General features: G+C 33.8%; 2 protein-coding genes across 5 annotated transcripts; both read right to left on the reverse strand.

Moving 5' to 3' along the window:
• Positions 1–801: 801 nt before the first annotated feature.
• LOC7458822 (uncharacterized) lies at positions 802–6,626 on the reverse strand. Of its 4 annotated transcripts, none has more exons than XR_002979234.2 (13): positions 6,419–6,625; positions 5,175–6,052; positions 4,120–4,232; positions 3,908–4,027; positions 3,650–3,737; positions 3,168–3,259; positions 2,982–3,083; positions 2,137–2,246; positions 1,926–2,013; positions 1,799–1,834; positions 1,609–1,703; positions 1,325–1,367; positions 802–1,236 (listed from the first exon to the last, which is right to left on the reverse strand). XR_002979234.2 is itself a non-coding variant. In XM_024590927.2 (13 exons), exons 2-11 carry the CDS (start codon positions 6,004–6,006, stop codon positions 1,620–1,622), a joined length of 1,665 nt encoding a protein of 554 aa, XP_024446695.1. In that variant the 5' UTR covers positions 6,007–6,052; positions 6,419–6,626; the 3' UTR covers positions 802–1,236; positions 1,325–1,367; positions 1,614–1,619. The 4 variants fall into 4 exon arrangements, 3 of the variants coding, with proteins under 3 accessions (XP_024446695.1, XP_024446694.1, XP_024446692.1); XM_024590927.2 differs by having other exon boundaries at positions 1,614–1,703; positions 6,419–6,626; XM_024590926.2 differs by having other exon boundaries at positions 802–1,367; positions 1,614–1,703; positions 6,419–6,626.
• A 3,901-nt stretch (positions 6,627–10,527) lies between these two features.
• On the reverse strand, positions 10,528–12,364 carry LOC7458821 (CBL-interacting serine/threonine-protein kinase 11). The gene has a single exon (XM_002325616.4). It carries the CDS (start codon positions 12,065–12,067, stop codon positions 10,784–10,786), a length of 1,284 nt encoding a protein of 427 aa, XP_002325652.1. The 5' UTR covers positions 12,068–12,364; the 3' UTR covers positions 10,528–10,783.
• Between the last annotated feature and the right edge of the window lie 657 nt (positions 12,365–13,021).

Genomic DNA, 13,021 nt, shown 5'->3' on the forward strand with positions numbered 1-13,021 from the left:
GTTTTAATGGTTTGGAAAAAATTTAAAATTTATTTTGTTTTAAATTAATTTTTTTATGTGTTTTTAGATTATTTTGATATGCTGATATTAAAAATAATTTTTTTAAAAAAATATATTATTTTAATGTATTTTCAAACAAAAAACACTTTAAAAAATAACCGTTATCACACTCTCAGACAACCCTTCAATATCTCAATCACACTCATGGTAGCTTGTTTGTTGATGTAACAAGTTGTTGTTAAAACTATGTTTTATTCTATTATAATTTAAAAGTATTTAATTAATTAACATATACTATAATTTTGTATGTATCCTCCTAAAAATTCTCTCTTAGAATTGTAGTTCTAAAAAACTATAATTTATAAAATTTTTTAATATATTTTTTTAAAAAATAAAACCTCAATTGAAATGTCATAATGCTAAACATATTAAAGTACAAAAAAACAAGGGGAATAAATCTCATGTTTGAAAGCTGTCTCTGCCACGAAATGAAGCAAGCTCTGAATTGGATTAGTCTATCAAATTGAAGGAGGAAGATGTCATCTTTTTGGCCTTTTGTCAATAATCTAGCTGATGTTACAACCAGAACTTGCTCCCCTTGTGATATTTCACTCACTCATTTAGTCCACCACTAGTTTATAAATTTTTTTAAAAAAAAAACATAAAGAAAAATATGCTAGCTTTGCTAATGTATTTTCTATTTTTAAGTAAAATAATTCATTTTCATTAGACCTATGTAGACAACAAGATTTCATCGAGATAACTCACACAAATCAACCTCAGCAGAAAATTGAGTTAGAATTTTTCAAAGTTCAAACCATTATATTGCGTTTTATATGCAGAAATATTTTCAACGGTCTACGTTTCAAAAATATTTGGCCCAAGACACAGCAAACAAAATAAACTAATGAGAGCTAGCTAAATTGGAGGCCTACTGGCGTGAGTTAAGCATGAACCCAGGCACTACTTTTGCAACTCCATTAGGTCCCTCAACAACAAAATCACAAATGCCCTCAGTTCAGGTTTTTTGTCATGTATCTTGATTCTATGAGGCTTCTTCCTCACACAACATGCCAATGAGCTACGAAGATTCTTTTTGATCTACATAACATTCTCTCCTCCTCATGGGGTAGCAAGATAAAGATTTGGGAGCGATGAAAAAATTCTGTAAGAGCTGGAATCTAAAGAAGCAATTGATGTTGGCAATTTTCAACTCTAAAGGCATCATCTTTCTCGCTGAATGGACATGTTATTCACACTCGGCACGCAGATAATGAAAACTGAAGCTTCAAAACTGTCAATGAGCTTTAAGCTTTCAGCTTACCAACGCCAGCTCGAGAACTTCTATGTCAGCTGTAAGCCATGCCCTGCAAAGATAAAATAATTTGTTCAACTACTCAACCATGGACTAGTGAAGGAAAGGGCAGAAAGTAGGGCTACCATATAACCAACCAACCTATCTGCTCCATCATACAAGAATGACTGAGAAAAGTCTGCCGATTTAGTTTACCATTTCCAAATATGTGGAATTATTTATTGGCCAGACCATGCCAAAATTCAAGATTCTAAAATATAAAAATATGTTTGACCAATAAAAGCAGTGCATACCTTACTATGAATTATAGTTTCGCAAAACGAGCAATCTTAGAAAGCACTGTCCTTACGCTTCGAATACCAGCTCCAGATTTTGAGCTCACCATCATCTTAAGTAAAACCAAATTAAAGTTACTTACACCATCACACATTCGAAGGCAAGTAAAACAATTTTAATCTGTTCAATAAAAAAAATTGGTCATACCACAGGTTGAACAAGAGACTTGTTTGCCTTGAGGCTCTGCACAATTAAATAGGTAGACACTTGTTAGTCTTAAGAGAGTTCTAAACTTTAAGCAAAATTGTCATCTGTGTTTGCGTGCAGAATTCACCTCTTCAATTTGCATAGCACGACGTGCCACATCAATTGGAAACACCAGATCTGTCTTGGTCATTACAACCTGGTATTTAGTCTGGTATCTGTACATGATAGAACAACTTCGTTCAGTGTCTACCCATGTGGATATTACAAATTGCAGCATGCAATCAAATACTCAAGAATGGTAAAAAAAAATAAGAAGCAACAGCTCGTGATTTATATACCTTTCCATCAAATCAATGAGTTCACGATCTCTTGGCTTCATACCCCATTTCGTGTCAATAAGAAGGCACACTCTTTTTAGATTAACTCTCATTGAAACATACTCCTTTACCTGCAAAGTTTAACAGTTCTTAAACAACAAGGTAAATGGCATATATATGCCAAATATAATTCTCTCTCCCAACAGCTCATAAACAAGTGAAAAATTAGAAATGTTTCATCTTTGAATAACCATGTCACCAATTCCCACGTTGACTGCAACTACAACATCAAATTTAGAGCCAAATGATCTTGCAATTTGCTTTTAAGTCTCTAGTCTTAAGCATTTGTATTGTATGTCACATGAAAGTCAAGATATGGAGATAACATAATTGATCCTGCATTATTAGAAGAATTGCATCAATGATGAACAACTCTGAAGGAAGACAAGCCCACTCTCCAACATGTGAAAAAGTGAAAAAGTGGGAGTGCACCACAGCAGTAGACATGTTCTGATGCCAACCAGTTGGGTAACTGACTCTATGAAGACAGACAAACAGCAAATTCTTCAAGTAGTGATTCTGACCTTCTGAACCAGAAGAACCAGTTTTTTTACGAAGAAAACAACTTAACCAAAATTTAACCATTAGGATTACCAAACATTTCAGAAGTTGAGCAACAACCTCGTGTTTTTGTGGCATAAAAAAGCATGCCTAGTAATGGTAAAAGAGAAGGCCAGACAACGGTGGTTATCAACATGGTCTCATATAACAGTTTCCAAGGTACAATAATTTCACAGAACTTAAACTCCAAAACATTCAGCAAGAGGCACCCAAAAGAACAAAAGTCAATTTCTGTGTGTGCTTACCAATTCCTCCCAAGAATCCTTGACTTCTTCTTTTGCATAAGCAAAGCCATATCCAGGCAAATCAACCAAGCAAACGTTTCCCAGCTCAAAGAAATTAATTGTCTGCACAAGAACCATTCATGTTTTACAAAAGAAATACAAAAAAAAAAGACAATAATTAAAAAATTCCCATGGGAATTATAGCACCTGAGTGAGGCCAGGTTTGTCCGATGTCCGTGCAACACCCCATTGTCTAGTAAGTGAATTGAGTAGAGATGACTTCCCGACATTTGACCTTCCTAGCAATGGTAACAATAATACTAAATGTGTCAAAAACTGCAGAGGTTGTAATTCCTCACAATTTAAACTTTTTTTTTAAGAAAGAAGGTCGTTATTTATACTCCAAAAAGTCAGAGATAACACAGTTATAGAAAACCAAAGGATTAAAAGACTGGATACTGAACACCATGAGTTAAGATTTAAACAATGCAAGTAGCCAAATTATAGGCATTTATGAAACCAGTAAATATTCACAATTGATGGGATATGTTCATTTTCCATGCAATACTAACAACTGCACACTTGTGACAATGAAAACATAACACAATACTTAAAATGCACATTGAGAAAAATAAGGAAAAGAAAATGGAGGTAAGAAGCATTCAAAATAGTGATAAATTGCACTCTACCTGCAAATGCAATCTCTGGAAGACCAGGAGGAGGGAATGAAGATGAGACCTTTGCAGCAGCAAAAAATGTCAATTTATTCCTAAAAATCTGTTACAAGTAGTTAGTACCTGCCCTGATTATAATTACAACAATAGAAGAAAGAGAAGTCAAAGGTTCACATAAATGTCCCCACCATTTTCTATGACTAGATTAAAATGAATGGAATGATTAAGCAATAGATAACAAAACATATCTTAAAGTGGATAGTTTATACATACATTTTCTTCTATTCGTTCTCTCTCAGAACTTGTAGAGAAGGGGATGTTATCTAATGGTGCAGATAGATCAGTGTTGTAGCCTGCTCTTTTCAGCTCAATCGAGCGTCTACGACCTAGAAACTGCCAACATAATTATCTTGAATTACAACACAGGAAATAATATAAATAAATCAATTTTCCAAACATCTGAAGCTTTTTTTTCAAGCAAATACATTATCTTCTACAAAGGAAAGAATGGAAGGACTAGGTTGAATTGCACGGAATTGTGCATTCATTGACATTCCAGCATCTTTCTCCAATTCTTTTTTCCTCTCTTTGGTACTTTCTGAAAAGCATGTAAGAATGAATCATTACTCATAAAAAACAAGAGGAAAAATTCACTGTAAAAAAAGATGGATGAAATAAAGTGACTGATAAATGAAAACTGCCCTAGAAAGAAGACTTCCAAAACTCAAACAAGTAAGATTAAAAAACAATATTGTGGCATGTATGACATGAGCCCAAGACATTTAATGGGCAGCAGTTCAGTTACTAAGTAAAGGGCATCCCCAAATAATTTCAGCTTAGGAAATGAAGAACACAAGACAGACACGAGGGTGGTATAGGGGGTGATGTTCTGATGTTCATGCAAGACAAACTCCTCCACGTACCCTTTTTTCCACACAAAGAGGAAAAGAAGAAAGGTATTATCAAATATATCCACCATGCAAGAAAACAATGAATCTTTATCCATGCCAGAGAAACTGAACAACTAGTACCATGGACATAAATCTCAAGTATCTTAAATTATGTAAGAGCCTTGGGAAGCAAGGCCATGTCCTGCTTAAACAAGATGAAAGAAGCTCACATTGTTTAAATTTTTTGACAGCGAGAGCAGTCCTGTGTTGCCCTGGCCTTATGTTTTAAACTTCTCTCTGACCTACTGTTCAACAAAAAGACAGACTAATAGATAGGATGGATGGACTAACACATGTAACTAGCGAACATGGTAATCTCACTAATCCCTACTGACTCCTGAAAAGATTCAATTAAAATGATGAAAGAATCCTCTTTAGAAAAGCTGAATCCACCAATTACATGCCCAGTTTTTAATGACATCCACAAATTAAAAGTTAACATTAGCTATTGACTTCTTTTAAAAAGCACCAGAGTTTCTTACTCCATGTTGCATATTCTCAAACCAAAGATGAAATATTAGAAATGGGTAATATGTAGGGAGGTAAAAGACCACATATCACAGGCAAGAATAACTCAATAAAACTCATACCATCAGAAATTATTCCATCATCAAGTCGCTTATTCGAGGTATCATATGGATCTAATCTAATCCGCTTTCTCTTATGTGGCTGCTCGTCCGCAATCTCTGAATCAGCAGGGCTTTTTTTGTTTTGAACACTTTTCTTGATAGAAACTGAAGGAGATACTTTAGCAGACTTGCTTTGACTGTGATCCAAGCGCTTACTTGAGTCATAACTGCTTTTTTTTTGTTTCTTCAACAACGCATTCCTCCCACTCTCCAATTTATCTTCCTCTTTCGCTTTGGCACTCTGCTTACCAGACTCAAATTTGCTTTTAGTTTGTTTTTTCAACAAACAATTTCTATCATCATATAATGTATCCACCTCATTTACCTTGGTATGCCGCTTAACACTAGATACTTGTACGCTAGTATCCTCAACTTTACGAGAAGCCTTCAATTTATTAGAAACCCAAATTGAGCGAAGAGGACTAACAGTTCTACTTTTCCTTTTAACAGAATCATCTATCACTTGACTTTGCCCTCTCTTAGATAAAGCTTTGCTATTTTTCACCTTTCTGTTATTCGTTGTCCCCCGATCCCCGTATTGGTCTGCGTAAATTCGCTTCCTTTTCCTATCAGAATTAACAAGTTCAAACCTCCCCTTCCCATAAATCTCATGATCACCCTCTTCTCCACCACCACAGCGATCTTTTCCACCTTTTTCTCTCGATTTTAAATTCCTCCGCGCAACATTCTCTCCCTTATAAGACTGATTTCTTTCCTTAGAATTCTTCAATTTTCCAACATCAAGTTTTAGTTTTTTATTAATCTTATACCTTAAACTTGCTTCTGCAGACATTCTCCAATAATTATTCAACAATCCGACTAAACAAGCTAAAACCCACCTGGAAAACATAAATTTCCACATCATTAGAGTGAAAAACCAATCACAAAAACATCAGAAAGAACCAAATATTCAGTAACATTTGCACCATTACAAAAGAAACAACCCCAATCCAACTATGCCTAATGCAACTAACTTAACATTAAACAACAAAAACACTGTCAAAAGCTCCATTGTTTAGCATTTCTTCACGTTCTCAGAAACCAAACAGTGAGCTAACAACAACTATCATTGTTATTATATTAACACAAAACATAAATAGACAAGAACCTTAAGCATAAAAAAGCAAGAACTCTTCCAACTAAAAATCATAGGCAAGTTATCTTTTTCAAGTACTAAACTAAGAAGTGGAAATGAGTTAAAATACCTTTTCTTGACAAATTCCTTTGTGGGTTCTCTTCAAGTTTCGAACTTTATGAGTTGTGTCTTTCATTTGCTGTTCTCGCTTATGTTGGCGCTCTGTCTGGACTATGTTTCTACCCTACCGCCACTCTCTCCCTCCGGAAAAGTAACAACGGTGATTGTGGACTTCACGGGCCGAGATTGTGTCTGTGGTTAATGGTAAGAGGCCTAGCTAAGGTTCCATGCCATATTTTCCTATGTTGAGCTTTTATACTGCTAAGCCCACGATTGCAAATTTAATTCAGGAATCATGGCTAAAAAAGTTCTTTCCAAGAAAACCCTTGTTTTATGTTAACAGGGAACACAATTGGGTCCGCTTGGAAGTGTCGTGTGTGTTGTGATTAAAACTGTATTTTGTTTTAATTATAATTTAAAAAATAATATATATATATTATAGTTTTATATGGATTTTATTGAAAAAATTTTGATTAAGAAAAAAGTTATAATTTATAGTTTTTCTTAACCATGTTTTTTTCAAATACAACAGCAATAACTACCTTAATACTAAATACACACCTAGTCTTTGTCTAGTGATTGTGTTGTTCAAGCTGTCATCTGCACTTAAAAAAATAGATTAAAGTCTTGAAAAAGTTAGTGTCTATGATAAAGGAGGTAAATATAGAAATAATAAAACGTGCAAGATATAGATAAAAAAAATCTATATTTGAAATAATTTTAGATTGAATTCCTATCCTTTTAAAACATAAATGACAAGGAAACATGTTTTTTATGTATTCGCTATTTTTATATGCAACAATTAATTACTATTTCGAGATATAAAGTTTTTATGTAATACTATTTCGAGATATAAGATATAAAACTAACGAGTGTATAAAAAATAAAAAATCAAACATATATATATAACTTAGAAAATTAATTAAATATGAAAATCAAGTAGCTAATAAATAGAAAATTAATTCAATTCCTATAGAGGAAATTAGAAATTCTCCACAAAAAGCATATAATATAAGGTTGAGTGATTGAATCACACAAATATAAAGCTATTTTACATATTATAATATTTTTTATGAGTTTTAAAAAAATTCAAGTAGTTTAGAAGTAAAGTTTATGTGTTGGGTCTTAAAAAATTTAAGTGTATTAGGAGCAAGGTTTATGTGTTGGATAATCGGTTAATCTCTTGATACTAGTAATTTGATAAATTCTTTCTAACCAAGGTGACTGGTAGCTTGTACTTAGTGCCTAATAGGTCAAGGTGACTAGTATTTACAAAAGGTCTCTTTTTGTAGATTTAAAGACTCTCAAATGCTTAAATAAATATATTTTTAGAGAGAGAAAATACAATAATATTTTAGAGAGTTAGCCTCTGAACATATGTATGCTAAAAATATAGAGAATGAAGAGATTGTAAACCTAGAGTTTGAAGGATTCATGAGATATTTATAGCTCATTAATCTTATGCTTTATGGAGAGGAAGGCCTGAAAAATCACTTTATCCATGTGATATTTTGAGTTGCATTCTACTCAAAATCATACATTTTGAATTAATATAAAATATTGAGGGATCTGCATGGAGATCTTGAAAAACTATTTAGAGAGTATTAGATTCAGGCAAGTTGTCTAAACCCATTAAAAACAGAAAATAAATCCAGACACGGTTGTCCGAGATCCATGGTTATCGGGTTCAGACATTGCATAGACCCATTTGTTTTTTTGCTGTTCGGTTTTTTTAACCCGTCAAAAATTGGGTGCATCAATTTTTATCCTCTTGTGAAGTTTCAAAATTTCGAATTTCGAATCTTTTCTTCCTTTGAAAATGATAACTTTATTAGGATGATATACAAGAAAGTAGTATGCAAATTGCCATGCTCATCACCCATTTGAATGGACAAAGAAATCATCTCAAACTCCAACGCATGGGCTAAAGATGAATGAATAATTATAAGAATAATTTCAAGCCAAGTAAAAATTAGAAGCATTTTGTGTTTATTTTTGGTGAAGGAGAGATATTTGAGTGGTCAAGATTTGAACTTCCCTGGTCTATCTGTGATAATTTAATGGAAAAAATTACAATTGAGAGTGTCAAAATTTTGAACTTCCCTCATATGTTCTTGCCAATTGATAAAGAAATTTACACCAATTGGGTTATTTCCTTATGATAATTCACTCTTCTTTTTAAAAAATCATTATTATATATCGATATTCCATGCTTCTTTTAGTTGAGTCACAAATCACCATCTATTTGATTCGCTGCCTTATTGGGGCTGGAAACACCCTGGTCCCCTTCACACCTCTGCTTAATTAACACTGTCCAATTAATGATTAGTGATTACTAATTAACCAGCCTAATCCTAAATCATTAAGAGTCATTGCCATCTTTATCTTCAAAAGGGTACCCTATTTTTGTATAGCTCTGCAAGTTGTTAAATAATACTATAAGCATAGTTTTTAGTTTTTAGACCTAGTCTGGTGGCCGGCCCGGTTCAAGACTAGGATTCCGAGTTTTGACCGAATCAATTCTTTAAAAAAAAAAATCAAAAAGACGTTGTTTTAATAAAAAAAATGAAAACAAAAATCAATGAATTACAACCGGGTTTTTAACCGGGTCACCAGGTTACACCAGATTTTTTCTTCAACCTGACCCGGTTCTAGCCCCGCATCAGCCGAATCTCAAATCAACCAATCAGGTTGAGTTTTAAAACTATTACTGTAAGTAAACAAATCATAAATGGAATTATGGAAGCATTCTTCATGCACTTGATTAGATAGCAATTAAACATTTAATTAAGATAGTGTTTGTTCATTATTTTAAAATAAAAGAAACGAATAAGGTAAAGACACTGATGATATAACTTTTATATTTTCTCTTTACAAATGATTGAAATCCAATTAAAATATATTTTAAATACAAATTTTCCCTCTTCCCGTCACTTTTATATCTCTCGTTCTTATCTTCAAATATCAACTAAACACAACAATCCAAATTTATTCTCGATATATATTATTATCTTACATTTAAATCTGAAAAAAAGTTTTGGTGATTTTCTTTTGTTTTAGATTAATGTAGGTGTCCGGATCAGTTTGCGTGTAGCTCGACTAATTTCATGGGCCCTAAAGTTAACGACCATGCAAGTCTCCAGTTGCCCTGCCATTTATGAGACTCGAATTGGTGACTTTAAAGAATAAATTCAGGGTCAGAGTAATTGACTTTTGGTAATTTTTTTATTTAAATATAAAAATCTGATTATGGATGATTTAAAATAGAAAAGAAATTATGAATGTAAGGATTTTAGGCTGGTCTCCAAGTACCATGAACAAGAAAAAAAAATAGTAAAATTTGAGGCAACGTACATGACCACAAACTTGAGCACATGGCATATGCCAATCTAGAGTGAAAATGGCATAAAAAAATGGACCCTAAGATCGCAGGTACAATGATTGAATCCACTGATGAACTAACCCATGAGGTAGTTTGGCTGCATTATACATGCCAAATTAACAAAATCAGTACTTAATTAGTGACAATTATTCTTAGTTCATTACAGCTAAATTAGGTATCAAACTCCTTTGACCTAGCTAGAGCACGATTAACACCCTGCAAATGACAACAAAGAAGAAGAAGCAAAAATGGTAGGTCCACTTGAATTGAAGCTAAAAGTGTTCCCAGTTTACCTGCGCAACTCCATGTTCATTGAATGGGATCTCTAGAAATTAATGTCATGTTCACCTAAAACCAATCATATGATCCAGATCATCCATCTGCTTTAAGAAATTAATGGGGCTCTGTGTCTTCTTCTGGGCCACCATAATACAATCAAATCCCTCCCCAGCAACAAGAATCTTTCTATAACTTGATTGAATTGCTCTCTTTTAGCACATAAAGTAAGAAGGAAAGTAAAATACCGTTCGAAATTTCAAACCAAATCTCATAATTAGCTAAAGCTCTTTATGCCAAATTCAAAAACTTGATTGAATTGCTCTCTCTTAGCAGATAAAGTAAGAAGGAAAGTAGAACAGTACCATTCAAAATTTAAACTTCATTAGTTCATTCTCAAGTTATATATACACAAATCTACCAAACTAACAAGGAAAGTAAAGTTATATTCTGCACTGGGATGAAAATAAATATCCATGAATTAAGTTTCGGGTATTATCCATACCCGAATCCAAACTTAAGTACCTCGGAACTCTTATATTATGAACAGAGATTACAAGTACAAGTAAATAGATTTAATATATAGCTTTCGTAGTTTTTTTTCTTCTTTTTTTATAGGAAAAATAATAGATTACAACATACATGGCCAGAATTCGTTTTTCTGGCAAACAAAGGATCACCAAATTCCAATTAGCAGAAACCTGGCTTTCTTGTTGATTAATCATCATTAACAACACTATTAGTACTAATTAAGCCATTAAATATCACAGGCTTAAGCTTATTCTTCCAAATCTCCTTGTAACATCCAGCATCACCACCATTCCTCTTAGCCTCCACAACAAACAAAGTATCAGTCAACCTGCGAATCTCGACCGACAGCATCAAATTACCATCTTGCCCTTCCATCTCCAGCCCCCATTCTTTCCTTCTCCTCACCCTCAACCTCTCCTCCTTGGCAAACTCCTCAACTCTCTTCACCAAATCCTCCGGTGATTCGGTCGAGACAAATCTCTCTCCGTCGTCAACCACGTTATATGAATCATCAAACATCCCTGATAAGTTCAAACCGGAGGAGAAAGATATGATATCGAAGGCATTCAAGCTTGTAGAAGCCAATTCCTCGTCTTTTCTCCCATCATCCTTGTTGAACTCCTCGTCGTAGAAGTTAATTTCCTTATGCTTCCCTTTCTTGAACCAAGGATCCTTCAAGATCTCATCAATGGTGATTCTTGTCTCCGGATTCGTATCAAGAAGCCGAGACAAGAATCGTTTCAAATCGGTGGACATCCACTTAGGGCATCGGAATTCACCTTTGTAAATCTTTTTATACATGGCCATCAGGTTTGGATCATTGAAGGGCAAATACCCAGCTGCTAAGACAAAGAGAATAACACCACAAGACCAGACATCAATCTTAGCACCATCATAACCTTTCTTTGCAAGAATCTCCGGGGCAACATAAGCTGGAGTTCCACAAAGCGTGTGCAAAAGCCCATCAAGTTGGGTCTGATCTCTGACAGCACTCAGACCAAAATCTGAAACCTTCAGGTTCCCATTTTCATCAAGAAGCAAGTTTTCAGGTTTCAAATCCCGGTGAAAAACCCCCCGAAGATGACAATAACCGACCGCTGATATCAACTGTCGGAAGTATTTCCTGCTAAGATCTTCGCTAAATCTTCCTTTAGCAATTTTAGTAAACAATTCTCCACCTTTAACATACTCCATGACGCAATAAATCTTCGTCTTGGAAGCCAAGACTTCGATGAGTTTCACAATATATGGATGGTTTAGCTTTCGCATGATGGAGATCTCCCGCTTTATGTTAGCAATCAAGCTAGGGCTAGAGATCTTCTTCTTGTTGATAATCTTTATAGCAACACTTTTTCCTGTTTGAACATCTCGTGCATGGTAGACCTTCGCAAAGGCTCCACATCCAAGAAGCTTTCCAACGTCATACTTGCCAAATAAGGCATTTTCGGAAACTTGTTCGATCTCTGGCATACCGTTCTCACCTAGAGATCGAGCCCGTCTGGTACCTGCTCGACCCAATAAAGGAACAGCAACAGCGATAACAATAACTGGATAATGGCTGAAAGAAGGCGAGGAAGAGAGGCAAATTTAGGGATGTTGGAAAAACTTGGAGGAGAAAGTTTGAGTGAAGGAGATTTGATGATGGAACAATTTTTTATTTTCTTTTATTTTTTTATGTGATGGGGCTGTATGTGGAGGTGGTTACAGTGTCTATTGACTACGCGTTATGGTGGAAAAGCAACAGGCTTTTATAAACCGTGTTTTGAAAAAAAAAAATTGGAAAATTTTAGTGTCATACACCTGGTGGGATGTTATTGGGTGGAAAGTCAGGGGACTTGTACGAAAGACACGTTGGTGACACGCCCAGAATCTTCTTTTGGTATTAGTATTTTTCTTGTATTTGCTTGTAATAGCGGCTATTTCTGTTTAATTTTATGTTTTAAAAATATTTTTTAAAAAAATTAAAATATTTTTTTTTATTATTTTATTTTAAATTAATATTTTTTTAAGGTTTTTAGATCATTTTGATGCACTGATGTTAAAAATAATTTTAAAAAAATAAAAAAATATTATTTTGATACATTTCCGAGTAAAAAACATTTTGAAAAATAATCGCAACCACACTTTGAAAACTCAAGTTATTGGATGATTGTTTTTTAAAAAAATTAAAACCATATCATATTAGAAAAACAATTATTTAAAATTAGTCCAATTATATCTATCGAGTTGATATATCAAGTTATTCAAATTAATATCTAAATTAGAATAAAAAAATTATATAAAATTAGCCACAATTGATAACAATGCTTAATTATAGGCACTTAGGATTTAATTATACAGAATCATGACATGTAAACAGTTTTTGTTTTTCTTAATTTGGAAGATAAATTGTGAAGAGTTTGTGTAGAAGGCAAGTAGATCTTC

Source organism: Populus trichocarpa, chromosome 19 (genome assembly GCF_000002775.5).
Source record: "Populus trichocarpa isolate Nisqually-1 chromosome 19, P.trichocarpa_v4.1, whole genome shotgun sequence".
NCBI lineage: Eukaryota > Viridiplantae > Streptophyta > Magnoliopsida > Malpighiales > Salicaceae > Populus > Populus trichocarpa.